A 27191-nucleotide genomic window follows, 5' to 3' on the forward strand; every position below is an offset into this window, starting at 1 on the left:
GGGCTTGGGCGCTGTCCCTCAGGGCTTGGGCGCTGTCCCTCAGCTCTTCAGCTCAAGGCTAGTGCTCCACCACTTGGGCCACAGCACACATTCTGGTTTTCTGGTGGTTTATTGGAGATAAGAGTTTCACAGACTTTCCTGCCCGGGCTGGCTTTGAACTGCGATCCTCAGATCTCAGCCTCCTGAGTAGCTAGGATTATAGGCATGAGCCACCAGCACCTGGCCCATAATTAATTTTTCATTTTTCCTTAAAAAAATCTAGGTCATCTTTGGAAAACAAAATCATATCTTTAGTGCTCACTGCAATAAGTAAACAGCAGACTCCTTGCCCTGGCTCACACAGTCTTGCCTGCCCTAATTGCAGTCATAGGGCTTAAACTCATGGCCTGGGTTATCCCTGAGTTCTTTTGCTCAGGGCTAGTGTTCTACCACTTTGAGCCACAGCTCCACTTCTAGTTTTCTGGTGGCTAATTGGAAATAAGTCTCATAGGCTTTCCTGCCCAGGCTGGCTTTGAATTGCAATCCTCAGATCTCAGCCTCCTGAGTAGCTAGGATTTCAGGCATGAGCCATTGGCACCTGCCTTGCCTCACTTGCATTACTCCCTCAAAGACAACAAAGAGCATACTGCTGGTGACAGCGTAAGTTAGATTGGCTTCTCATAGGACAATCCAGCAGTATATTCTGACATTCAGAATATACCCAACCTGTAAATCTGGCTAGCTTCTAGGCTGGCTAAATAAGCCAAATGGCACTAATACCACTCAAAGGTAAACAAATTCAAGATTCTGACCACTGAGTTCATACAAGAAGTTTTAAAAATGTATTTTTTATAGACAAGAAACATTACTTGCTATATAGCCAGCTCACAGACCCAAACAATGAACAAAACCGAATACTCTTCCCCTATTTAACAAATGAAGAAGGGAACCACAGATTTTGGCCTGGTAATCCTTAGGGCTTTGGCCTAAAGGTATACTTGTAGAAATACAGTAAGATTTACCTATAAGAACATTGCTGGATGTCACATAACAGAACATACTATTATTTAAAAATAGGTGGGTACAAGCCAGTAACATAGTTAAGGCCTAAGACACATTAATTAACTGAAAAAAAAAATGATTCTGGGGGCTGGGAAGGTGGCTCGGTAGTAGAGTGCTTGCCTCGCATGCAGGAGGCCCTGGGTTCCATTCCTCAGCACCACATAAGCAGAAAAAAGCCAGAAGTGGCACTGTGGCTCAAATGGTAGGGCACTAGCCTTGACTAAAGAGCTGAGGGACAGGGCCCAGGCCCAGAGTTCAGCTCCCACAACTGACCAAAAAAAAAGATTCTGAATGGAATCTCTTTTCATATAAGCAAAGTACAAATGTATATAATCTCTAGATAATTAAATTTAAAGTTATGACTAGTGGTTTCTTTAGAAAAAAGCTGCTGAGCAAGGGCAGGTGAGATGAAGGCTACTTTTCATATTAAACCTTTCTGTAATTTCTCAGGATCAATAATCTTTCATTTTAAAATAATTTGTAAGATGAAGCTATATTTGCTGGATCTCAGCTAAACTTTAGAAAGAGTGGGCTATTGGTTCATACTTACAATCCTGACTACTCAGAGGCTGAGATCTGAGGACTACCACTCAAAGCTAGCCCAGGAAGAGAGGTCTAAGAGATTCTTACCTCCTATTAACCAGTGGGGAGGGGGAAATAGGAGGTAGATTAATGGCTCAAGTGATACAGTAGTCTTAAATGAAAAAGCTACGCATGATTGGGAGGCCCTATGTTCAAGCTATGTTCAAGTATCAGCACACACACCCCCACCAAAAAAAAAATAGAAAGAGGGAAAACCAAGCATTAAGGGAGTGACTAAGATTATACCAAGTACTATTAAATATGATCTCATCCAGACAAAAATCCTATGATGTAAGGAAGATATTTTATTCAAGATGCAGTAACTGGCTCTAGATGACATAACTTGAAAAATGTAAGCTCTATTCCCCCTCCACCCCATCCCCGCTTTTTTTTGGTTCTGAGGGTAGTAAGCATTCACTTTACCATTGAGCTACACCCTCATGACCAATATTCCTTTTTATCCTCTTCACCTTTAGAACTTAACTGTATATGATTATGTGTACATGTTTTATCTAGAGAGACTAGTTAAGAGAACTAATACTAATCAGAAGGCTTGACCAATAATCACTTGAATCTAAAGTACAAAATAAATACCTTCTATAACACCTTTTTGCCTTTTTTTTTTTTTTTTTAATGGTACTGGGTTTGAACTCAGGGTTTTGACTTGCAAGCAGGCATACTATCATTTGAGCCATACCTCCAGTCCTTTTAGTTCTGGCTATTTTTGAGATAGTCTCACTTTTTTGCTTAGGCTACTTTGGACCATGATCCCTCTTTATGCTTCCTGATGTAGCTGGATGACACACTGGATGATAGGCACTGAATCATATACGTTGGTCACCACACTGAGCTTTTTCTATTAAGATGGGATCTCAACCTCTCTGCCCATCAAACTGCAACCTTTCCAATCCAAGTAGAGGATTACCACACCCTTGGTCAACAATAACATTTTTTTAATTACCCTACTTGCTATGTGTCATTAGCTTTGACTTTTGTGTGAACCCACCAATCCTGGGACTTTGTGTTCATGTGATGTTACAGTATTTGCTCATTTACCTCCCTCCGTATGCATGAAAGACAACAGATTCTTTTCCTGTACTAATACAGCCAGTGATTGTCTCCAACATTCCAGAGTTGACCATTTTATACATAAGTAAACGTGTCTTAGGATCAACTGCTTTTTCCTGCAAAAGATAAAGTACTATAAGCACAAAATATTTGTGAGCCATTTCCAATAAGCATCTAACATTTAGAATATTCCTTTTTAAAACTCTTTGATTATTGAATTTACTTAGATGTATATAAAACAGACTCTGAAAAAGAGTGCTGTCAAGATCCAACTCTCTTATAAATGTAACTCTAATGTCTTAAAAGTAAATACCTGGGACAAGATATTGGGACCAAGCAAGCGCCTCTGGGTTTCAGCTTAGACAGCCCCAGGAGGTTAAGAGGCAGGTCTGGTGACAGTCTCTAGTTTAGGCTAGAATCACCATTTCTGAAAAGTACATCCCCAGGGATATCAGGTTTCTTGCAGAACTTCTAAGGCTGACAGCAGAGTTACAATGATCAGCGTGGGAAGAGTATGCAAGCTACTAGTGAAGGAGACTACCCAAGGAGGATAGCATGGGTGGGTGAGAAGGAGAGTTTCTAAGTGGGGACAAAGGGCAGAAATCTAATGAGAGCATCATGGGGCCCAATCACCTCTCTGGCTACACCCACCCACACCCAGTACTGGAAGCATCTGAGGAGCAGTTTATCTTCTGTGTCTCTATAGTGCACTCTGGGAAAAGCCCACCTCTAGTCCCTCTAGTTCACTATGGCCCCAATGTGAAGATGCATGTGCAAGACTCTGAGGGAGAGAACTTCTGGTGCTCAAGCTTAAGAGCATCAGCAGAACCAGTCCTAAGCAGGAACCCCTGGCCACATATTCTTCAAGGAAAGCCTAGCCATGAGACCTGCATCACATATTTGTGCCCACCCATTCTGCCCCTCCCAGGTAGGCACAGAAGTGGACCAGGTACTGAGACAGTCACAGGTACCTTGTGTGGCACCAAAGCCAAAGACTACAAAGGGCAATCAGTACTCAGGATTCACTGACCATAATACCTTTCCCCTGACTTCTGGTTCCCTTCCACTTCATCCACTATAGAGAACATTTTGCTCCAGAAAGACTAAACTGAAGCACAGGAGGTGCTGCCATCCCTTTCTCCAGCACAGAACACATGGGAAGAGGACTAGAGGGCAAAGGGTGGCATCATCTGCTTCCTCTTTCCCCTGTGAAAGCAATGAACATGTCCCCACCAACTCCCATTTTACATTTTACATTCATACTCCAAGACCAAGAAAAAGCAGTTACAGATGGTAAGGGATAGGCACTAGGGTTAGTTAAGTTTGTACAAATGCTGTATCTCTCAATTTCATATACAGACAAAAAGCCAGGCGCCGGTGGCTCACGCCTATAATCCTAGCTACTTAGGAGGCTGAGATCTGAGGATCGAGGTTCACAGCCAGCCCGTGAGACTCTTATCTCCAATAAACCACTAGAAAACTGCAAGTGGCGCTGTGGCTCAAGTGGTTGAGCGCTCGCCTTGAGCTGAAGAGCGCAGGGCAGTACCCAAGCCCAGAGTTCAAGCCCCACGATCGACCAAAAAGTTTCAGCTTTAGACTAAGTCTACCTATGTAGATAGACTACTAGGGTAGGCCTGTTCATCAGGGCCACTGCTGTGTAGCACAGGGACACTTTTAGAAATCAGGAGACAACACTTCTCCCAGTCCTTAGCAAGAATCAAACTCCTAGAACCTTTCCTTTCAAGAGGTGTGCTCTTAACTTTTTCATTCTGCCCTTAATCTAAAAAATAGAAATTAAAAACCAAAGCAGAGCCAGTCTCTGGTAGCTCATGCCTATAATCCTAGCTACTCAGGAGGATGAGATCTGAAGATCACGGTTCAAAGTCAGCCCAGGCAGCAAAGTCCATGAGACTCTTATCTACAATTAACCACCAGAAAACTGGAAGCAGTGCTGTGGCTCAAGCGGTACAGCGCTCTCCTTGAGCTGATGTGCTGAAGGACAGCACCCAAGCCAAGAGTTCAAAACCCACGGCCAAAAAAAACCCAAAACCAAAACTAAAACCAATCTCGTTAGCTTAATCAAAATCTTACTGTAATTAGCTTAATCAAAATCTTACTGTATCACCAAAACTTAAAACAGCTTTCCTATTATTCTTATAAATTAGGTCCTTTGTGTGTGTGTGTGTGTGTGCCTGGCGTTTAAGGCTAGCACTTTATCACTTGAGCCACAACTTTATTTCTGGCTTTTTGGTAGTTAGTTGAAGACAAGAATCTCTCTGAGTTTCTTGCCCAGGCTGGCTTTGAATCAATCCTGAGATCTTGGCCTCTTGAGTAATAAGGATTACAGGCTTGAGCCCTGAAAGGTTATACTCAAAATAGTTTATCATCTTCATTAAGGTAAAACAATGGAGATCATTAAGTAAAATATGCCAATAATAATGAGTCTCATAGACTTTTCTGCCTAGGCTGGCTTCAAACAGCAATCCTCAGATCGCAGCCTCCTGAATAACTAGGATTACAAATGTGAGCAACTGACTAGCAAGTAACTGCCCCCTCACTCCCCACACCCTGCCCCAGTCCAGGAGCTGGAACTCAGAGCCTGGGAACTGTCCCTGAGCTTCTTTTGCTGAAGGCTAGCACTCTACAACTTGAGTCACAGAGCCACTTCTGGCCTTTTCTGTTTATGTGATGCTGAGGAATCAAATCCAGAGCTTCATGCATGCTAGGCAAGCACTCTACTATTAAGCCACATTCCCAGCCCCAGCAAATAAGGTTTTTAAAAATCTTGTACACTCAACTGTAATATAACCTATGTACTATGGCCACTAAAATGTGAGCTTTATATAAATACCAAATCTACAATGTAAAACAGCAAAGCCATTTGGGATATTAAGCACAGAAAAAAATGATTGATTTGAGAAATCTCATGAAAAAATATCAAACACATTTGTAAAATTTATTTATACTCTCAAACATGTAGTTTCTACTCTGATATCTCCCATTAAAGGAAAGCAATTTTTTTAAAAAAAAACATAAAACTTAAGAATCCTTACCGCAGTAGAATGTTCTTTCTTCTCATGAAGGCGGGCACTTCGACGTTCTTCTGAGTAGGCATGTTGTTTTAAAGCATTGAAAACGTGGTTTGATAGTTTTAAATCCATTCCAATTCCATCTCCTACTTGAAACCCAGGTGCAAACTGATATAAATAGAAGAATTAGCAGTTAAACAATTTTAAGTGAGGACAATAAAAACAAAACAAAAGTAGAACAGGGGAATAGGAGTCTTCACTTGGAATCAATTTTCTATTCCATAGATGGCCAGGCTATGAACACAGAACCCAGAGGCACACAGAGAAACAGTACTATGAAAAGAAGTACAGCGGGGCTAGGAAGGTGGCTCAGTGGTAGAGTGGTTGCCTTGCATGCATGAGGCCCTGGGTTCAATTCCTCAGCACCACATAAACAGAAAAAGCTGGAAATGGTGCTGTGGCTCAAGTGGTAGAGCACTAGCCTTGAACTGAAGAGCTGAGGGACAGCGTTCAGGCCCAGAGTCTAAGCCCCATGACTGACAAAAAAAGAAAGAAAAGAAAAGAAAAGAAAAGAAGTACAGCCTAGAGGACAGAATTTATTCTATGCAAAGAAACCGTCCAATCATATCTAAAACTAATCTCCTTCAGCATATGCTTCATATCAGCTAAAGAAAATAATGTTACACTGTTAGGTGTAACATTAGCCAAAGAAATTCAACTTCATAATTATTTGGAGGACTGAGTTCATGAGTTCAGTATGGAAAGATCCCAGAGCAACACAGTCCAACTTAAGTAGCCACTGGCCACAGATGGATATTTAAATTTAAGTTAATTAAAATTAAATCCATAAGTCAGTTCCCTCATTGCATCATCTCAATTTCAAGTGCTCTTAATAGTAAAGAAAACTGCCATAGTAGAAAGAACTACAGCGGGAGCTGGGCGCTGGTGGCTCACACCTGTAATACTAGCTATTCAGGAGGCTGAGATCTGAGGATCACAGTTCAAAACCAGCCTGGGGAGGAAAGCCCATGAGACTCTTATCTCCAATAAACCACTAGAAAACCAGAAGTAGCGCTGTGGCTCAAGCGGTAGAGTGCTCGCCTTGAGCTGAAGAGCATAGGAACAGCGCCCAAGCCCAGAGTTCAAGCCCTACCACTGACCAAAAACAAAGAACTATAGCTGGACTCCAGTAGCTCACACCTGTAATCCTACTCAGGAGGGAGGCTGAGATCTGAGGATCAGGGTTTGAAGCTGGCTGGGGCAGGAAAGTCCATGAAACTTTTATACTCTTATCTCTAATTAACCACCAACTCTTACCAAAAAAAAAGAAAAGAAAAGTGAAGCTGTGGCTCAAGTAGCATAGCACCAGTCTTGAGTACAAAAGCTCAGTAACAGCACCCCTAATACCAGCGCACACGCACATGCATGCGCATGCATACACACACACACACACACAGTAAAAAGAAAAAGAGTAACACTTTTTTTAAAAAGAGTGCACTTTTTTTAAAAAGTTATATTTTTTAAATTATTTTTTAAATTTCATTTCTTGAATTTTTCAAGAGGCTGGAATGTAGCTCACTGATAGAGTGCTTGCCTGAGGACCTGGGTTTGATCTCTAGCTCTACCAAAAAAAAAGAAAAAAAAACAAATAAAAAATGTTTTAAAAGGTACATAGTGGGCTGGGAAGGTGGCTCAGTGGTAGAGTGGTTGCCTTGTATGCATGGGTTTGATTCCTCAGCACCACATAAGCAAAAAAAGCTGTAAGTGGCGCTGTGGCTCAAGTGGTAGAGTGATAACCTTGAGCTGAAGAGCTGAGAGACAGTGCCCAGGCCCAGAGTTCAGGCCCCATGACCAATCAAAAAAAAGAAGGTACATAGTAATAGTAAAAAGTATGTATCCCTCCTATTCCTAGTCCCAATCACCACTATTTATTTCCTGGCTAGGAATGTTATTTTATAAAATTTTTTAAAAAATGTTATTTACAGACCAATGGATGGACCTAGAATAAATCATGTGAAGGAAGCTAAGTCAAGTTCAGAGAGACAAATAGCACATGTTTTCTCTCACATGTAGAAGCTAGATCTAAAATATCGGGAAATAATAAATTATACAGGTCTCTAGCTATTCATAGACAGACCAAAGGAGGACACTCTTAGGAGAGGAACAGAAAAGCACAATGCCTATGTGCATCTAATCATACAAAATAATATTTATAAAAATGAACAGGAAATGAAATCAAGAGGTTTTTTCTTTCTTGCTGTTTTTGTTTTCTTTTTGTCCTATTTGTTCTTTTATATATCTTTGGTAGTATAAAGGGAGGCACAGAAATGGAAGGACGAAGGGTGAACAAATGCAGCATGGTACTCACTGAATACTATGTTGTGCGGGTGGGGATGGGAGGGAAAACTGAGAGAATGAGAGTGACACTGCTCCAAAACAAATGTACTCATTACCTGACTTATGTACCCGTATGTATCTATATGTATGTACCCTCTGTACATCTCCTTTATAACAAAAAATAATTATTTTAATTTAAAGAAATATGCTAAAGAATAAATGCTGTATAAAAATGATTTAATTTTAGAGTCATATAAATTTAAAAAATGAGGCAAGGGGTCTCCCCTTTGAGCCATATTCATAGTCTATTTTGCTTTAGTTTGTTTTCATATAGGATCTCATGCTTTACCTGGGCCAGGCTTGGACCATAATCCTCCTAACTCTACCTCTCAGTAGCTGGGATTACAGGTGTAAACCCTACACCGAGCTGACTTTTCAGATAACTTTTTTACCCAGGCTGATATTCAACTGGGATCCTAGCTTCACCTTCCAAAAAACTTGGGATTACAGGAGCATACCGTTATATCTAACCTTATCCAAAATATTTTTTAAAATATTATTATAGGGTTTTATTCGGAAGTACTTTATACTCTGTGTCCAAATTTTCATATTGCTATATTGTCAGCCAGAACATCTTTAGAAGCAAAGGTGTTTGTACACATTTAAAATTTTTTAAGAGATATTTAAAATTATACTCAAATAAAATGATCAATTCAGAGAGAGATATTTTCTTCAACTTACATTTTCCATTCTTGCTGTATTCTTTCTCCCACATACCACTTCATCATGTTTGGTAGTGATGTCTTTTCCTTTTCCAATAAAACCCTTTTTGGGAGTAGGAACTGGTTTTGCTAAAGGTGATTAAGATAAGCCAAGTATATAAAAGAGTAAATCACTATATTCAATATTGTATAAATACACATTTGAATCTAACAGAGTAAATCACCAAATAATATTCATAGACAAATATGAAATAAAAGGGTTCATTGAAAAAAAAAGAATCTTCCTATTGCCACCCTTATTCCTCATCCCCACCACTCTGACATGAAAAGCGCTGATGATACCTGGTCTATAGGGATCATCACGAGTATCTTGCCAGTCTACTTCATCTTCAGAGCTATCACTGTCTTCAAAAGGATGTACTTTTCGATAATTTTCAAAGGAAATGGAAACTTGAAAGACAAAACAGTTGAAGGTTGACTGAGGAACACAGTATAGAATAAGCATTTTGATCACCCAATGGAGTCATCACAGTAAGATTATAGTACCTTTGCTATCACCATTAAATTTTTTTTCTTCACGCCTAAGCTGTGCATCATACTCTCTGTCAAATTCCATCTGTAGCATCTGAGCCAGCATCAGGTCACTGGAAGTATCAATGTTTTCTCCAGAAATAAATGGTCCTTCAGCAACACTATTCAAAAAAAGGTGATAATAAACTACTATAGCATGTTAGTGCCAACAGAGTCTACCAATTTTGAGAATAGGATTGGTCTTTATAGTATTAAAAATCATACTAATAATGGTCAACAATTCTACCAAACCATTCACCTTTCCCTGCCCAATGAGACTCAAAACCAATGGCCTAAATATATGAGAGCACCAACAGGATTAAGGGAGCAGAAAGAAGGCTAAACACTCCATCAGAAAATCCACAGACACAGAATACACTTTGCTCTGTGTTCAAGTCAAAGGACAGATAGCCTACATACACTCACACAAAGCCAAACAAAAAATATACCTTATGAAAAGACAAAGTACATACACTTGAAAATTGTACTTTGTCTAGTTCAACTACTGCATTAATATAAGGTAACAAAACCTAGAGACACAGTCTTTGTCCAAGATAATATATAGGTTGAGTATTCTTTATGTGCCAAGATGTTTGGCACAAGAAATGTTTCAGATTTCAGTTTTCTCATTTGTTTTGGGGTTACTGGGATTGAAGCTGGGCATCAATCTTGTTACGCTACCATTTGCGCCACACCTCCAGTTTGTGTTGCTGTAACAGTCACCACTATGTTCAGCCATTGTTAAGATTAAACTCTTGAACATTTATATGCCAGAGCTGACCTTGAATTACAATCCCCCGCATTTTTGCCTCCCAAATAGCTAAGATTATAGGCAAGATCTATCAAGGCTGATAGCTTTCTTATAATATTTGCAGAGATTACCAATTGATCATCCCTGGTCTCACACACACAACCACAAAAAAAAAAGAAGAAGAATCCAGATACCCCCAAACCTGAATTTTTCTGTATGCTTTTTGAGTGCTAAAAACATTTTGGCATTTTCAATCTGTATAGAATCAGAACCCAAATATCAGTAGTAGACTACCAGTAAGTTGCTCTTTCTACTGCCTTCCTTTTCTAAATGTATGCCCTAAACATTGGTCAGGACAATTATTAATCAAATCCTAAAACTTTCTCACAGAAAACAGGTAAAACAGATACTTTGTGAATTTGACTTACACAACTTCAGGAAAAGCAGCAGCTTCTTCTTCTAACTGCAATTCTTTAGCCAGCTGTTCACTCATCACATCAGCCAAAGAACAGGATATTGTGTTTTGAGGGGTGGCCCATGGACACTGTTTTAATAAAGAAAAAAATTATATATACCCATTTATAGCAATGAACTACCCATATAGATAAGGTTGTCTTTTGAGAACTGAACCCAAATTGAAGGAGTAGCTATTTACAGAAACCATTGTAAAGGGAAAAATAACTACCATCTTGTATCTCATCAAGGATAAATGTAAACAAAAATAGTAGAGCCATCTGAGATGGATGTTAGGTATGTTCTTGTTTGAAAGAAGTAACAAGCCATTAAAGCATCATCCCACTAGTCCAAGAGTTCAGCTACCTCCTCTTGTTCATACTTTGCCCACCAACCAATCTTCCACTTACAATTTAGAGTCCCGACTAGACTGTCTTCCAAGAATATTCTACACCATTTAGCATAATACATCATTCTAATGTAAGCCTTAAGTTTCACCTAACTGTAAAAGTCTATGTAAACCTCCTTCAAGATATCTTGGTATGTTCTAAGACAAAACCAAATAACAAACTACAAATTAAGCCGGGCGCCGGTGGCTCACGCCTATAATCCTAGCTATTCAGGAGGCTGAGATCTGAGGATTGTGGTTCAAAGCCAGCCCAGGCAGGAAAGTCTGTGAGACTCTCATCTCCAATAAACAACTCGTAAACCAGAAGTGGCACTGTGGCTCAAGCGGTAGAGTGCTCACCTTGAGCTGAAGAGCACAGGGTCAGCACCCAAGCCAGAGTTCAAGCCCCACGACTGACAAAACAAAAAAACCACCAATTATACTTCTGAAGTTTAGAATTTTGAAACTAGACTTTTGAAACAATATGATAGTAGTAGTTATCTTCTCTCCCTGAGGCTCTTTTTGAACAGTTGATAAGTCAGTTGGCCATCCTCAATGACATGTTTTAGTGTGTGTGGTATTGGCATTTGCAATCAGGACCTCATGCTTGCTATGGTGATGTTCTGCCACTGAACCATGCCTCCAGTGCTGTTTTTCACCTGTTATTCTTAAGTAAGGTCTCATTTCCAGCTTGATGTGCACTTGGACTTAGATCCACCTCTCTTAGGCTTCCCATAGTTGCTGAGATCACAGGCATGTGTCATTTCATCCAGCTTCCCACCATGGAAATGAAATCTTAGGAGCTTTTCTTCTCAGGCTGCCCTAGAATCTCAATCCTCCCAGTCTCAGCCTCCTAATGGATCTTGGGATGACAGATACACAATGGCTTGTGCCCAGGTATGGGTTGAAGATATGTCTCAAACTTTTCTGCCTGGGCTGGTCTTGAACTGAAATGTTGCCAATCTTACCTTTCCATGTAACTAGCATTATAAAGTAAGCCACTGGCACCTAGCTGTTTTTACTCTTCCTAAAACACAAATTCTAGATTTATTTCAGTATTTTTTCAAACTTATTCCTAACTAAACTTTCTGTTCCCTGTCGTACTTGTTTCTATTGTCCAATACAGAATTTAGCAAAGGATGTTATATAGCCTCAAAATTATTTAATCAAGGTTAGCAAGCACAGCCTGAGCTGATCTCAGAAGCAACTGGACATAGACCTATGGTCAGGTAACACAGCATTGTGGGTCAGGACTTGACTTGGCTCAAGCTGTGTAGGTGGAGTAGGTAAGGATGCTCTGCAATGGGAGCAATATTTATGTCCCAGTGAATCAGAATCAAGATTTTCCCAGTCTCAGCCTAAGACTGAGGAGATGTACCTGTCCTTAGCACATACTTACAATAGCCACTGCAGATTGTTCCAGCCCATTACAAGTTCAGACCAGACCTAGAGAGTCTAGGGAGACTTTCTGAAAGTCTAATGTGGCTTTCACTCACTCAGGGCTTATCAACAATAAAACTGATGCTTTCCATAATCTGCAGAACATAGCTAATCTTTAAACCTTGTGACTCTACTGACTTCCTTCTGCTCTTTAACCTAGAAATCTTTGATGTGGTTAAGTATCAAAGTCCGGGTTTCAAAAGGCAAATGATGTAGTCTCTCTAACTCAATACTCACATTTGACTATGATTAATAGTAGCATAACAGGTAATATTTACTGTCTTCATTGTTCTCTTTCTCCTTTGCTTCTTTCCTTTCAATCTCTAACAATACCAGGGAGTGAACCTAGGATAATCCCATATGGCATGCGAGCAGTCTACCTAAGCTACTCCAGTCCAACAGACAATATTTCAATACTCCCTAAGTTTGAGTCATATGGCTAAATATTCAAAGCTCAAACTGGGGGCAAGTGGCTCACGCCTGTAATCCTAGTTACTCAGGAAGCTGAGATCTGAGGATTGTGGTTCCAAGACAACTTGGGCAGAAAAATTCTCATGAGGCTCTTATCTCCAATTAACCTGTCAAAAACTGGAAGTGGCACTGTGGCTTAAGTGGTAGAGCAGAGAACTAGCCTTGAGCACAAAGAGGCTCAGGGACAGAATCCAGGCCCTGAGTTCAAGCCCTGCAACTGACAAAGACAAAAAGCAAACAAACAAACAAACAAACAAAAAACTCAAAACTTTTAGTGGATCAGTTCTATTGCTTCCTTAATCACCTTCCCTGAAATATAAGACGTAAACTGCCTTATTGCCTGCAATAGAAAATTCAAATCTTCAGTAAGGAATTCCCTTTACAACTATGCCCTCATTTATCTTTCCAAATAAGGCACATCTCACTCCACAATGCCTTCACATATGCTTTTTCTCTCTCAATGGCTTTTCTTCCTTCTCTATTTTCACCAGTTAAATGTCATCTCCTCTGTAAGGCTACCTCCAGGTCATATGAGTTGGATCCTCTCCTTTATATTCCTACACTATCATGTAAACACTGCTAGTGCAGGCCCCATCACTAAGTAGCATGAGCCATTGAGGGGTGAAGTCCTCAACCTCATAGCCCAGAACAAGCACTCAAGTACTTGTTGAATATGTGCCAGAGGGAAACTGCAGAGCCCATGGAACTGCCAGGCTAAGCTACTGAGGAGTAGTGCTTCTAGATTGCCCTACATTTCTGAAGTCCTTTCCTCCATCTTGCTCACCCAGCTCTAAGGCTTTAAGTCTTCTGTCATCTGGTAACTAATTCTGCTAAGACAGTACATAAAATATTAAACAATTTCTCAGGAGGTAATTTTGTTAATTTTGAGGGAGATATTTGAGTGGAACAGAGAGGGAAATGTTTGTAGTCTTACAAACACCACCAAGACACCCTAATGTCTTCCTCCAACTAACCTCCTACAGAGCTACACTTCCTGTACCTCTGTCAACCAGCTCAATTAGGCCATCTCATGCTGAGGCAATTTCCTCAGCTTAGGTAAATAATAAGTAAAGATTTCAGAAAGACTGTCAATTTCCACTCTGTGAAACCAAATCCTGATTCTTCAAACAAGCCCACAAAATTCACTGTTGACTTCTACAAACAGGCACCGGTGGTCTATGTTAGAGAATCCTACTACCATCTCCCAATTGTTCAGTAAAACAATCTATTTAGTGTTTAAAAGAAAAAAAAAAAGTAATAAGATGGGCACCTGCAATCCTACCTACTCAGCAAAAAGCTGGAAATGAAGCTGCAGTTCAAGTAGTAGAAGACCAGCCTTGAGCAAAAAAAGCTAAGGGGCAGTGCCTAGGCCCTCAGTTAAAGCTCCAGTACTATCATGTGCGTGCATGCTTGCACATGCACATATGCATGTACACGTGCACACACATACATGCACATAATAAATCTAAGGTGAGGTCTAGTTCTATCCTTGTTATCTACTCTATTCAACACCATAAACACCCATTGCATCAAAATCTGATGGGACATTAGCCACATAGTCTAAGGGCATCAATGATAGATAATCTTGATTGTTAACTATATTGAACTTTCTAAGAAACACCTAGATTACTAAAGCACATGCTAGAGGTGACTGCTTTTCCAGAGTCCACGGAGGTTCCCCTGTTTCCTGTCTGCGATGATGTGAGCTGCTGCATTCTTCTTACTGACCTCCATAAGTAAACAACCTTGGTCACACTCTTACTGCCATGGTATCCTGCCTCACATCTGGCCCAGAAACATGAGCAAGTGACCATGGACTGAACCCTCTAAAACTATGAGCCAAAGTAATGCTTCCCCCTTTTAAGTTATTCTCCCAGGTTTTGTCACAGCTATACAAAAGTAACTAATATAACACCCAATAATCCCATAACCAGCTCCCTGAGTTCTTTCCCTCTTGCTAAACAACCTTGAGACCATTCCTGTTTCTTCCTCTTTGGTATAGTGCCACCACTGAACTCACAGTTCATCACCTCTACCACACCTGGCTGCAAACTCCAAACAATATACCTCTAGTTCACTGCCTCAATTTACAAAAAGATTTTACTGAAAACAACTATACAGAGTCAAGTAAGATAAAAAATTTTAAAAAGGCAAACAAGAAGGAGGTAAATAACAAACATTCAGTCAAGAAAATCGCTACCCACAGGAAGACAGATCCCTTTTCCAGCTATGTAGCAGGAAGATATGATCCAGGAGAAATAGTTGAGTCATTTTATAGCTCTAGACAGGGTCCTTAGAAAAAGTCTGGTTGTACAAGGTGACAGTAATCCATTAAAAAAAAAAAAATAACCCATGATACCAAAGGAGGACACTCAGGGGAGGAACACAAAGGTGTAATGCCTATGTATCTCAGATCATATAAAACAATACTTATCGAAATGGAAACAAGAAGCTTTTTGTTGTTGTTGTTGTTTCTGTTTTCTTTTCTTTTTGTCTTATTTGTTTTTCTGTCTTTGGGAGGGATACAGGGGCACAGAAATGGAGGGTGAAAGGTTGAACAGATGCAGTAGTGATACTCACTGGATACTATGTTGAAAATGAACTATACAACTTATGGGTGGGGACTGGAGGGAAAAACTGGATAGAGGGAAAAAGTACAATTGTCCAAAAAGAATGTACTCTTTACCTGACTTATGTAACTGTAATCCCATTGATCATCACTTTTATAATAATTAAAACTAAAAATAAAATTAAAATAAATTATACCTAGTTTTGTATTTATAGAAAAACTATAAAGATAACAGTTCCCAAATACCCAAATACTGAGTTTCCCCTGCCATAAACATCTTGCACAAATACTGTACATTTGTCCCCCTTAGTGAACAGTGCGAACATATAGTTAACTAAGGCCCTTACTTTCAAACCTCTTTATTTCCTAATGCCCTTTTACTGTTCCAGAATCCTATCCAGGAAACATATTTAATCCTTACGTCTTCTTAGGCTTCCCTTGGCTGTTTCTCTGGCTCTTATTTATGATGGCCATGACAGTTTTGAGGAATACCACTACACATTTCCTCACTTTAGCCTATAATTTGCCAATTTTCTCTTCTGACATATTTTAAAAAATAGCAGTTTGTTCATAATAGCAGCTTGGCATTTGCAACTAGCAACATGGGACCCCTGTCAGAGGGTCTGTGAAGTTGAAGTTTTCATAACAGTACTAAGATATTCTTTGTCTTTTTAACTCTCATTCTTTCAGCTGTAGAGTTTTCTAGTATCTACACTGGATTTGATGACATCATCACTCTGATGACTATTGAGATGAGTACTTGTGAACACTATGCTTATGTATACTTGTGTTTTCTCAAACTTTCTATGGTAGTAAGTTTAGCATATAAATGTGCATTTTTAGAGACTCAATTTGTTCTTAGTATTTCCACTATGTTCTTATTACTCACTTTTAATCACTTATATCTGCTACAGTTAGATATCTGTGAGAATTTTTTTCATTACATCAATATATCACAAGAAATTGAAGTTTAAACAAAGGAGATGCAAAAATCTAGCTATCTTCTAATAAGGGAGTGTGTGTGTGTGTGTGTGTGTGTGTGTGTGTCTATGTCTGTGTGTCTGTGTGTTTCTGTGTGTGTGTGTGTGTGTGTGTGTGTGTGTGTGTGTGTCTCTATGTCTGTGTCTGTGTGTCTGTGTGTTTCTGTGTGTGTGTCTTTCCTGGGGCTTAAAGTCAGGGCCTGGGCACTGTCCTTGAGCTTTTGTGTTCAAAGCTAGTACTCTGCCACTTAAGCCACAACTCCACTTCTGGCTTTTTAGTAAACTGGAGATAGAGTCTCCCAGACTCAAAGCCCAGGCTGGCTTTGAACTACAATCTTCAGATCTCAGTCTCCTAAGTAACTAGGATTATAGGTGTAAGCCACTGGCACATGGCTAACTTTTAAGAGTCTAAAAAAGTCCAAACTCTAAACTTCCAAGAATTGCTACCCTTAAACATTCCTTCCATTCTTCAAGACCCTCCTCAAATTTCTACTTCCCTACAGGCTTCAGTAAACAGTTTGATTTTCCATGAGGTTAAAGGAGGAAAGGGCTGAGATATATTTTACAAAGAAAAATGTGGTTTATTTTTACTAAATACCATTCCAATAAAAATAAAGACAATTGTATATAGGGCTTATAACATATGCAAAAGTAGAAATAAGATTTGGATGGGGAAAAATGGAAACATACTGCTATACAGAATTTATACCACAGGCAATTATATAGAAGCACTTCCAGAAATTGACTATGTGATCAACCTGATACCAAAACTAGAAAAAATATTAAAGTGATTTTTTTCAACAGTTTTGCCTGTCAAAACTGTCTTCCCAATATAGTATTAATGAACACTGGAAGTGTATCTTATGTTTAATGATGAAAATGGAATTTTACTTCAATGATGTATATTTATGACAAAGATTGATGCAAAATACTTTACTGAATTAAGAGAAAGGTTGCATGTCTTCATTTGATTTTTTTTTTGCCAACCTTGTAGAGGAGTTTAATGTGTAGAGTATGTTTTTATTGGTCTCTATCATTTGTCATTTCATGTCTAACATGGCATTTTGTAACATTTACCAATGGATTCTACATACAGGTGTACAACTTTTATAAAACCGACTTTACTTAATAGCTCCTTTTCTGTTAAGTCTAAGTCAAAGTCCAGTAGGATTAACTGGAACCCTTTTAAATCAAACGTGTTTTCTATGCTAGTATGCAAAGAACAATTCCGAACCTAAGAAAAACTGGATTCCTTCAAACCTTAATTTGAGGAGCACAAATCCCAATGGAGTGCTCTTGCTCTCAAGCAAATTCCCAATAAGATGGCAGAAGTCTTTTTCATCCTTCTACCGAAAATAACCCGGAAAGGAGCAGCCTGAAAACTAGAAGCAGATATGAGCTAAAGGCTTTAAGTTTTCCATTTTAAGGGGGGAAAAAAAAGTTTAAATGTTAAATCCCAGACGGATCATAAAAATTCCTCATCTTTTCACAGTAAGTAGTGAGCGCTTCAGTATGCTAGCGTCGGGAGGGGAAAGAGAGGCGGAAAAGGAGGGGTAGAGGGGAGGGAGAGAGAGTCTGAGTTTTATCATTATGACTTCAAAAACAAGAAATTACCGAACGAGGATAATCACACTTGTCCAATTAAGGACGCATCTACCGAAAGCAACTTTCTAGCTCGAGCGCTCCGTGTGTTGGGATGATTCACTCGGCCTGCCAAAAACAAGACCGTACTTGTTTTTTTTCCCTCAAATGTCAATGGCGCAAAAGGAGTTCCACTCAAATCGAAGGGAGGGGCTCAGAAAACAAGATGCGGAAGGAGTGACGGACCTTAACACACCCAGGCCCGTCTGGGGGAGGGGGGGCAGCTGCGCCCCGTCGCCTTTCCCCAACACGCTCCCCCCGACCCCCACCCGCAGCCTGGACGCCGGTCGGGCTCGCCAGGGGCCCTGACATTTCAACTTCCCGAATCACTCCTCCCGGGGTTCGGAGACGACCAGGCCCAGGTGACCCAGGCAGGTAGACTGCATCACCACTCACCTTGCTGGGCCCCCAGGGCGTAGCCGGCCCGGGTTCAGGTGATGCGACGCCGACCAGATCCATTCAGCGAAGAAGACAGGGACAAGAACAGGGCAGAGAGGTGGCAGGTCGAGAAGCAGGCTCCTCCGAGGAGACACGCGGGGCTGGGGGTGACCGGATGGTGGTGTGGGACCTACGGTGACAGATGGCGCCGGCCGCGTCCGGAACTAGACTTCTTCTCTTCCGCCCGCACCGCCCTACTCGCTTCCGATTGGCTGCCAGCTCCAGGACGGCCCTCACTTCCGGCCACTGCCTAGTGGGAGGCTGGACCAAAGGTTCCGCTGTCCGCAGCAGCTGGTGGTGATCCGGAGCTGGGTGTGGCTTCCCTGGGTGTGGCTCCTCTGGGTCTAGGCTCTACTTGTTCCCACCCCGCCCTCTTTTTCCTTCTTCCCAGGCAAGCAGCCTTTGCGTCTGATTACACCAGGCAAGTGGACGATAAATAAACAAACCAGGCGTTTTCTGTTCATTATTTCCTAGCACTATTCTACATTGGGAGACAGAAAAACGGCAGGTTTGGAGAAGGAAAGGGAATGAAGGAGACAAGTGGATCATCATTTTTGCATTATAGGATTGTCGTGTGGGGACAATGTAAGATGTGTTATTGAACAAAAACAAGACTGCATATTTAACTTTTTTATTTTATAAGGAGATTCTTAGTTTTAAAAATAAGCATTACATAACACTGCATCCGTGGACGATTCCAGGTATTTTGTTTACTTCTCAACATGATCCTGAGGGGTAAATTCTCCTCATTTCTCAATTTTATTGATTATAACACACAGAGGAATGGAAGCTTAATGGAAGATCAACAGCTAACAAATGGTAGAGTTAAGAAGTAGTAGACACAACCACTCTGGGTTCATAAACATATAATAAATAGGATGGCTTTTCAGAATTCTGGAAAGACATACTGAAAAAGTTTTCCATAAATCTCACTTCTGAGTCCTAGGATGTAGACTTTAATTACTCAAAGTTTTCATACAGCCCTTGCCTCCTTGTATTCAGATCAGACAGGTTCTGAATCTTTCAAACACTCCCAATTTTTTTTTAAAAAGCAAAATTATAGGTGTATAACAGCATGCAGACCTATGTTTGGTCTGCATGCCATATTTATGAATGTGTGTGGAAACTGTTGTGCTTTAGTGTTAAGGTTATAACTGGAAAATGGATGTAACCAGAAATGAAATGGACTTTTTAATTTTGAGTAAGAAAGAACCAGGTGATGTGCACTGGTGGCTCACACCTGTAATTCTAGCTACTCAGGAGACAGAAATCTGGAGATCATAATTTGAAGCCTAGTCAGGAAATCCATGTGACTCTTATCTCCATTAAAAAGCTGAAGAGGAGCTGTATCTCAAGTGGTAAAGCACCAGTCTTGAGTGAAAAGGTCCCATTACCATAATATCATCATCATCATCATCCTCATCAAGAACAAGCAAAACAAGAAAAGGAGGAGCAGAAGAGCCAGGAGAGAGGATTATATAAGTTACTGGAGCATCCATTAAGTGAACCAAGAATTTATAAAGGCTAAAAGGAAAAGAGAAAAACAGAAAGGCTGTGATGCAATGCATGATGAAATGTGCTGGTGCGGGACCATCTGGGAGACATCAGAAAAGGACAGGAAATTGATAGTAAAATTAAGAATCTGAATATTTGTTTTAGATTATGGACTCCATAAATTCTACTGGGTGTTTGCTTAAATCCCCAACAATTAAGGGACAATTATGCATTAAAAATAGGTGCCTGCCTACATGGGCCTTCAGGTCCTGAACACAAATACAACTAAATATCAGAGATGCTAAGACAGGCGCAATTACAGGGACTATTGCATTTGTAAAGGGGGAAAGTCAGATCCACACAGCTGTTCAGGAAAGGCTGCTTAGAGATAACACTGGAGTTCAGGCTTTCAAGATGATCAAGCATTGTGAAAAGAGTTGTAGGGTGGAGTGAGGGGAGCTATATATAGAGCATGTTAGAATCGGGCATGATCAGATCTAGAGTACAACAGGAAAAAGTTAGATTGAAGAAGGTAGGGAAAGGCCAGTGCCCAGATATTTTAAATCTACAGACTTTAGAGCTGCATTAGTCAATATTTTATCCCTATGACAAAATACCGGAGAAACTACTTAAAAATATGAATGATTTGTTTTTGGCTAATGCTTTGACTAATATTACCTTTTACACTTACAAATATAATCAATAGGAAAGGTAATGCTTCACCAGCAAACAGCCTTTGGGTCTATGTGGTAAGCAGTCAGTCCCTGGATTGGGTGTGAGCACTTTGCTATGGAGTGGAGTGAGCACAAAGTTCAGTGGGTACAAATGACTCTATCTTTTACTCCTTGCCATCTCTGCTTCGAACTCACTGGAGCTCAACAGAAACAAAACTATTTGAGAATTTGTACTGCCCAAGCCCATGGGATCAGCAGATTCTTTTATCTCAAAATAAGAATAAAAATATGGCTCTTTAAATGGTAGAGTGCTAGCCTTGAACATAAAAGTTAAGGGACAGCATCCAGGCCCTGAGTTCAAGCCCAAGGACTGGCACAAAAAAAAAAAATAAGTGTCATTCAAGAATATTTTATAGCCAGGCACCAGTGGTTATGCTTACAATCCTAGTTATTCAGGAGGCTGAAACCTGAGGATGACAGGTCAAAACCAGCATGGGCAGGAAAGTCTATGAGACTCTTATTCCAATTAACCAGCAAAAAGCTGGAAATGGAACTGTGGCTGAAGTGGTAAAATGCTAGCCTTGAGCATAAAAGCTCAGGGGCAGCACCTGGAACCTGAGCTCAAGCCACATGACTGGCACACATGTATGCATACACCCATACATGGGTGTACACACACATATAATGTTTTGTAGATATCAGAGGATAACTTTTCTATTTATTTTTCTAATTATTCCTCAATATTTTGTCCTTTTGGATGCTACTTTTAATGTAATTATCTCTTTAATTTCCTCTTCACATTGTTTATGACAGTGTATGGCACTGTGATTGTATATATTGATATTGTATCCTGAAACCTTATTGGACTCACCTGTTTTACTAGTATTTTAATATATTATTTGTGATCTTCAGCTCAAGACTAGTGCTCTACCACCTGAGCCACAGCGCCACTTCTTTATTTGTGATCTTTATAAACAAAATTCTGGCATTCTATAATATAGTCTCCCTTTTTCTTTTGAAATCTAGGTGCCTTTTATTTTCTTTCTTGTAATATTGTCTTGGCTACAGCCTCTAGTAACAATGTCAAATGGAAGTGACGTGGATTTTTCTTATTGCAGTTAGAGAAGTAATGAACCAATGTTCTCTCTTCCTCTCTTATTTTTATTACATACATTAAAAATATAAGGAAGGTTCATTAAGCAGTATTCTTGCTATTTAGCCCTGTATGAGTTATATGTTCTGTTCCTCTCATAAATATTTTTATTATTTTGAGAAAGTTTTCTTCTATTCCTGATTTTTTGAATGCTTTTTTTTTTCTTTTTGTCAGTCCTAGGGCTTGAACTCAAGGCCTGGGTGGTGTCCCTGAGCTTCTTTTGCTTAAGGCTATCACTCTAGCATTCTACCATTGCCACTACCACAGCATTACTTCTGGGTTTTTTTTTTTGAATAGTTTGTTGGTGATTAGAATCTCACAGACTTTCTACCTGGACTGGCTTCAAATCGTTATCCTCAGATCTCAGTCTCTGGAGTACCTAGGATTACAGGTGTGAGACATTGGTTCCTAGCTTTTCTGAATGCTTTTATCTAGAAGGAATGCTGAATTTTATCAAATTACTTATTTGTGTCTATTGAAATGATCACTTTTTACTTTGTTGATATTTTGTATTATATTAATTAGCTTTACATGTTAAATCAGACTTCTATCTTGTGATATATACCTCAAGGTATATATTCCTCTTTTATTTTGCTTGTTCTCTCTCTCTCTCTCTCTCCCTTTTTCTCTCCCCCCCCCACTCTCTCTCACTCTGTGTGTGTGTGTGTGTGTTTTACTGGAAACTGCAAATGCTCTAACACAAGCCATGCTCCATACTCCAGCCCTTGTGTTTGTAGGGTTCTGTTGTTTGGTTTTGTTTGGTGCCAGTTCTGGGCTTGAACACGGCCTGGGCACTATCCCTGAGCTTTTTCACTCAAGACTGATGCTCTACTAACTTGAGCCACAGCCCCACTTCTAAATTTTTTTTTTAGTAGTTAATTAGCAGTGAGAATTTCATGGACTTTCCTGCCCAACCTGGCTTAGAACTGTGATCCTCAGACATCAGCCTCCTGAGTAGCTAGGAGCCAATGCCCATCTGTAGTTTGTTTTTGAAAGAACATCTTGCTAATTTTTCTGGGTCTGGCTTTGAACTTGAAATCCTTCTGCCTCTGTTTCTTAAGCAACCTAGGATTACAGCCATGGGCCACCATGTCCAGCTACTTCTGCTGAAGTTTTTTGAAGATGTTTACATCTATATTCATATGATATATTGCTATTCTGTCTGATTTTTACACAGATAGTTCAAAAAGTATGCTGTTGTTTCCACTATCTTGCAAGAATTATTCATGTGTTGTCATGAAAATTTATTACTAACAACTAGGCATGGTGGAAGTGTATACTTATAATCCAAGTTATATTGCATTCTCTTCTTTACTCGCAGATCATCAGCTTTACTAAGCAACGTGTGTGGGAGGGGAGGGGCATTGGCACGGTGCCTTAGCTTTTTTTCTCTCAGGTTGGTGTTCTACCACTTGAGCCACAAGTTCACCCTGGCATTTTTGTGATTAATTGAAAATTAGAGTTTCACAGACTTTTCTGCCTGGGATGGTTTTGAACAGCCACCTTTAGATCTCAGCCTCCTGAGTATTTAGGATTATAGGCATGAGCCATTGGTGCTCAGCTTTCACTGAGATTTCTTAGGCCATCTACGTATATAGTTACGCTATATTTCAAAATTATTTACCCTCTTTTTTTCCTTCTCTCTTTCCCCTGATCTTCCTAGATAGTCCCATAGTTAGAATCATGTTCTATGAAAATATAATTATATGTTCATGTCTATAATAGATATGTCTGCTTCTAGGTCTTTTTATATTGAATATGTTTTAGGTGACATTTTAAAATTCCATTTGTACATCACTTCATTTATGTATTTATGTGTCCCATGAAGATTTGAACTCATGGTCTTATGCTTACTAGGTAGATGCTCTCCACGTTAAGTCATATCCCCAGCCTTTTTTACTTTAAGTATTTGGGAGATAGGGTCTGAGTTTTTGCCCATAGCTGTTTGGCCTAAACAGAGATCTTCTTATTTCTGCTTACAGAATAGCTGGATGATAGCTGTGAATCACCACACCTGGCCTTCTCTTTGAAAAATTTTAATTTCATTCATACTTCAGATCACATATGCATTCATCTTTTGATGGAGTTATTCGCTGTGCTTAGTTTGTATAAGGCACTAAGCTAAGCAAGGAGGAACCCATGCTCTCCAGGACTGCCATGTGGCTAAAAAGAAGGAAAACAGCACACTCAGAATTTGACACAGAACTTCTCAACTGTGTGACCCAGAAAGAGCAAGAAAATGCCTCCTGACACTCAGTGTCTTTGGCACTTCTTGGTTTGTTTTTACCATTATTGAATTTTTATCTAAGTATTTACTGCCTGAAAAGTCGTGAATATGCCAAGTCAGTATCAAACTAAGACTATGTATATCTGCTGATAGCAGTGGCTCATGCCTGTAATCCTAGCTACTCAGGAGGCTAAGATCTGAGGATTGAGGTTTGAAGCCAGCCTGGGCAGGAACATCTGTGAGATTCTTTTTTATTTTATTTTATTTTATTTTATTTTATTTGAGAACATACTGTACAGAGGGGTTACAATTACATGGGCAGGATAATGCATACATTTCTTACCAAGCATTGCAGCCTCCTCCTTTGTTTACCCTTCACCTCCCTTCCCAGCCTTCCCCCTCCCCCCCACCCAATCATACCCTCCTCCCCCCCCCCCCACTGACATTGTAAAGCTGGTTTTGACATGACATTTTTTTTTTTTTTTGGGTCCGGTTGTGGGGCCTGAACTCTGGGCCTGGGCGCTATCCCTCAGCTCTTCAGCTCAAGGCTATCACTCTACCACTTGAGCCACAGCACCACTTCCGGCTTTTTTCTTTTTGTTTATGTGGTGCTGAGGAATCGAACCCAGGGCCTCATGCATGCAAGGCAAGCGCTCTACCACTGAGCCACCTTCCCAGCCCTTGACATGACATTTTGTACTTCTCATTGTTGGAATAGGTCCACCTGAATCCTTAAACGACTTGTTTGTCCCCATCTCCTCCACATGTTATATTGACATCTCTGTGAGATTCTTATCTCCAATTAACCACAAAAAAAGCTGGAAATGAATTAGTCTTGAGTGAAAAAACTAAAGGACAGTACCCAGGCTTTGAGTTCATGCCTCAGTACCAACACAAAACAAACAAACACCCTGTGTATACCACATTGTTTAATCATTACATAGTACTATCAAAGAAATCAAGTAGTTCTAATAGGTGACTGTGACATGTCCGCAATTCGTCCAAACACTACATTTTCTATGTGGACCACGATGTGGGAAAAGATTTAAGGTGACAATTTTAACAGGTATTAAAAAGTTCTGTAGGAGCCAGACTTGGGTGGCTCACCTGTAATCCAATCCTAGCTACTCAGGAGACTGAGATCTTCAGATCTCAGTTGGAAGCTAGCGTGGGCAGAAAGGTTCGTAAGAGTCTTATGTCTAATTAACCAACAAAAAGCAGGAAGTAAAGGTGTGGCTTAAATAGTACAGTGCCAGCCTGGAGCTAAAAAGCCAAGCAAGAGTGTTCCTGAGGAGTTAGTTAGAGAGATTCTTAGAAGAAAAATGGCAAATAAACACATGACATTTTTGGCCCTAAATGAAATGCAAATCAAAACAACATTGAGATTCCATCTCACTCCTGTTAGATTGGACAAAATCAAGAATTCTAACAATACCAAATGCTGGCAGGGATGCTGGGAAAAGGGAACCCTGTTGCACTCTTAGAGGGAATTGTAAACTAGTACAACCACTCTGGACAGCTGTTTGGAGCTTTCTCAGAAAACTAAAATAGAGTTTCCCTATGACCCAGCCGTACAACTCTTGGGCATCTACTCAGAATATTACAAATAAGGTTATGGTAAAGACACTTGCATATCTTATGTTTATTGTTGTACTATTCACAATAGCCAAGTTGTGGAAACATCCTAGATGCCCTACAATAGATGAATGGATAAAAAAATGTGATACATATACAAAATCGAATTTTACTTAACCATTAGAAAGAATGATATGTTATTTGCAGGCATAATGGATAGACCTAGAACAAATCATATTAAGTGAGGTAAGTGAAGGTCAGAAAGATAAACTGCACGTTTTCTCACATCCATGGAAGCTAGATCTAAAATCCAACTGGATAACTGATAACTTATATAGGGCTCTATGCATTTACACACAGGCAAGACGACTAAAGGAGAATATGTTTAGGGGTGAAACCCAGAGGAGTAACTCTTCTGAGTATCTCTGAATATCTGAAGTATTATTTAGCAAAACAAATTCCAGGCAATAGAAACATGGCTTTTTTTGTTAATTTTTATTTTTTGTGAACATACTGTACAGAGGGGTTACAATTACATGGGCAAGATAATGAGTACATTTCTTATCAAGCATTGCAGCCTCCTCCTTTGTTTACCCTTCACATCCCTTCCCAGCCTCCCCCCAGCCCCCCAGCCCTCTCCCCACCAAAGTTGTAAAGTTCGTTTTCTACATGACAACTTGTACTTCTCATTGTTGCAACGGGTCCACCTGTATCCTTAAACGACTTGTTTTTCCCGATCTCCTCCACAAATTATACCGACATCAAATATAGTGAAAGCAGGGGTTATACTGTGGGGGAGGGACATACAAAGCAACAAAGAAATAATCTTATAAATGCGTTAGAAACAAATGCATGAAAGAAAAAAATTCAAATACATATCTAAGGGTTCAAATTATTGTTAGTAGTGTTTTTGTTGTTATCTTTTGAGGGGACAAAAGAGGAGTGGCACAGTAGTGGAGGAAGGAAGAGTAAACAAATGTAGCCATGGTATTCAATATATGTCATGTTAAAAAAATAAACTATGTAAATTGTAGGTAGGGATGGGGAGAGGGAAAATGGGAGAAAGCAAAAGGGGTATCATTATCCAAGATTTATACTCATTATCTAACTTATGAAGTTGTGCCCCTTTTGTCCAACTCCCTAATTAAATAACAATAAAAAAACTTAGCAAGAAAAAAAAGACAATAAATCTAAAGGACAATAGGAAAAAAAAGAAAAAAGAGTGTGAGGTCTTGAGCTCAAGCCATAGTCTGGCACAAGGAAAAAAAGAAAGTCTTATGGGAAAAGAGAATAATTTCTACCTGAAAAGCTGGAGAAGAGCTGGACCTTGACCTTGAAGCCTTAAGCAGGCTTCCCACTGGCAGAAATTGAAAGGAAGCGAAAAGTCGTGATTTTGAGAAATACCCATATGCTGTGATTCTGCAACCCCTGTTAGGAATCTGTTCTACAAAAATGAAACCAGCAGGGTCTGGCAGGGTGGCTCAGCGGTAGAGTGCTTGCCTGGCATGCATGAGGCTCTGGGTTTGATCCTCAGCACCACATAAACAGAAAAGGTGCAAGAAGCACTGTGGCTCCAGTAGTAGAGCGC

At 40.0% G+C, this 27191-nt stretch overlaps 1 protein-coding gene across 1 annotated transcript in view; it reads right to left on the reverse strand.

The window, feature by feature from the left end:
• Positions 1 to 18649, reverse strand: part of Riok3 (RIO kinase 3) — a 29947-nt gene extending 11298 nt beyond the window's left edge. Inside the window, exons 1-7 of the mRNA XM_070029441.1 lie at positions 18439 to 18649; positions 10529 to 10644; positions 9326 to 9471; positions 9122 to 9229; positions 8799 to 8908; positions 5745 to 5888; positions 2680 to 2807 (exon numbers count right to left, since the gene is read on the reverse strand). Coding sequence (XP_069885542.1) covers positions 2680 to 2807; positions 5745 to 5888; positions 8799 to 8908; positions 9122 to 9229; positions 9326 to 9471; positions 10529 to 10644; positions 18439 to 18501 — 815 coding nt within the window. The 5' untranslated portion in view covers positions 18502 to 18649. The remainder of the gene's footprint in view (positions 1 to 2679; positions 2808 to 5744; positions 5889 to 8798; positions 8909 to 9121; positions 9230 to 9325; positions 9472 to 10528; positions 10645 to 18438) is intronic.
• Between the last annotated feature and the right edge of the window lie 8542 nt (positions 18650 to 27191).

The sequence above is a fragment of the Dipodomys merriami genome, unplaced genomic scaffold, assembly GCF_024711535.1.
Source record: "Dipodomys merriami isolate MVZ:Mamm:240054 unplaced genomic scaffold, mDipMer1.0.p SCAF_2, whole genome shotgun sequence".
NCBI classification, from domain to species: Eukaryota; Metazoa; Chordata; class Mammalia; order Rodentia; family Heteromyidae; genus Dipodomys; species Dipodomys merriami.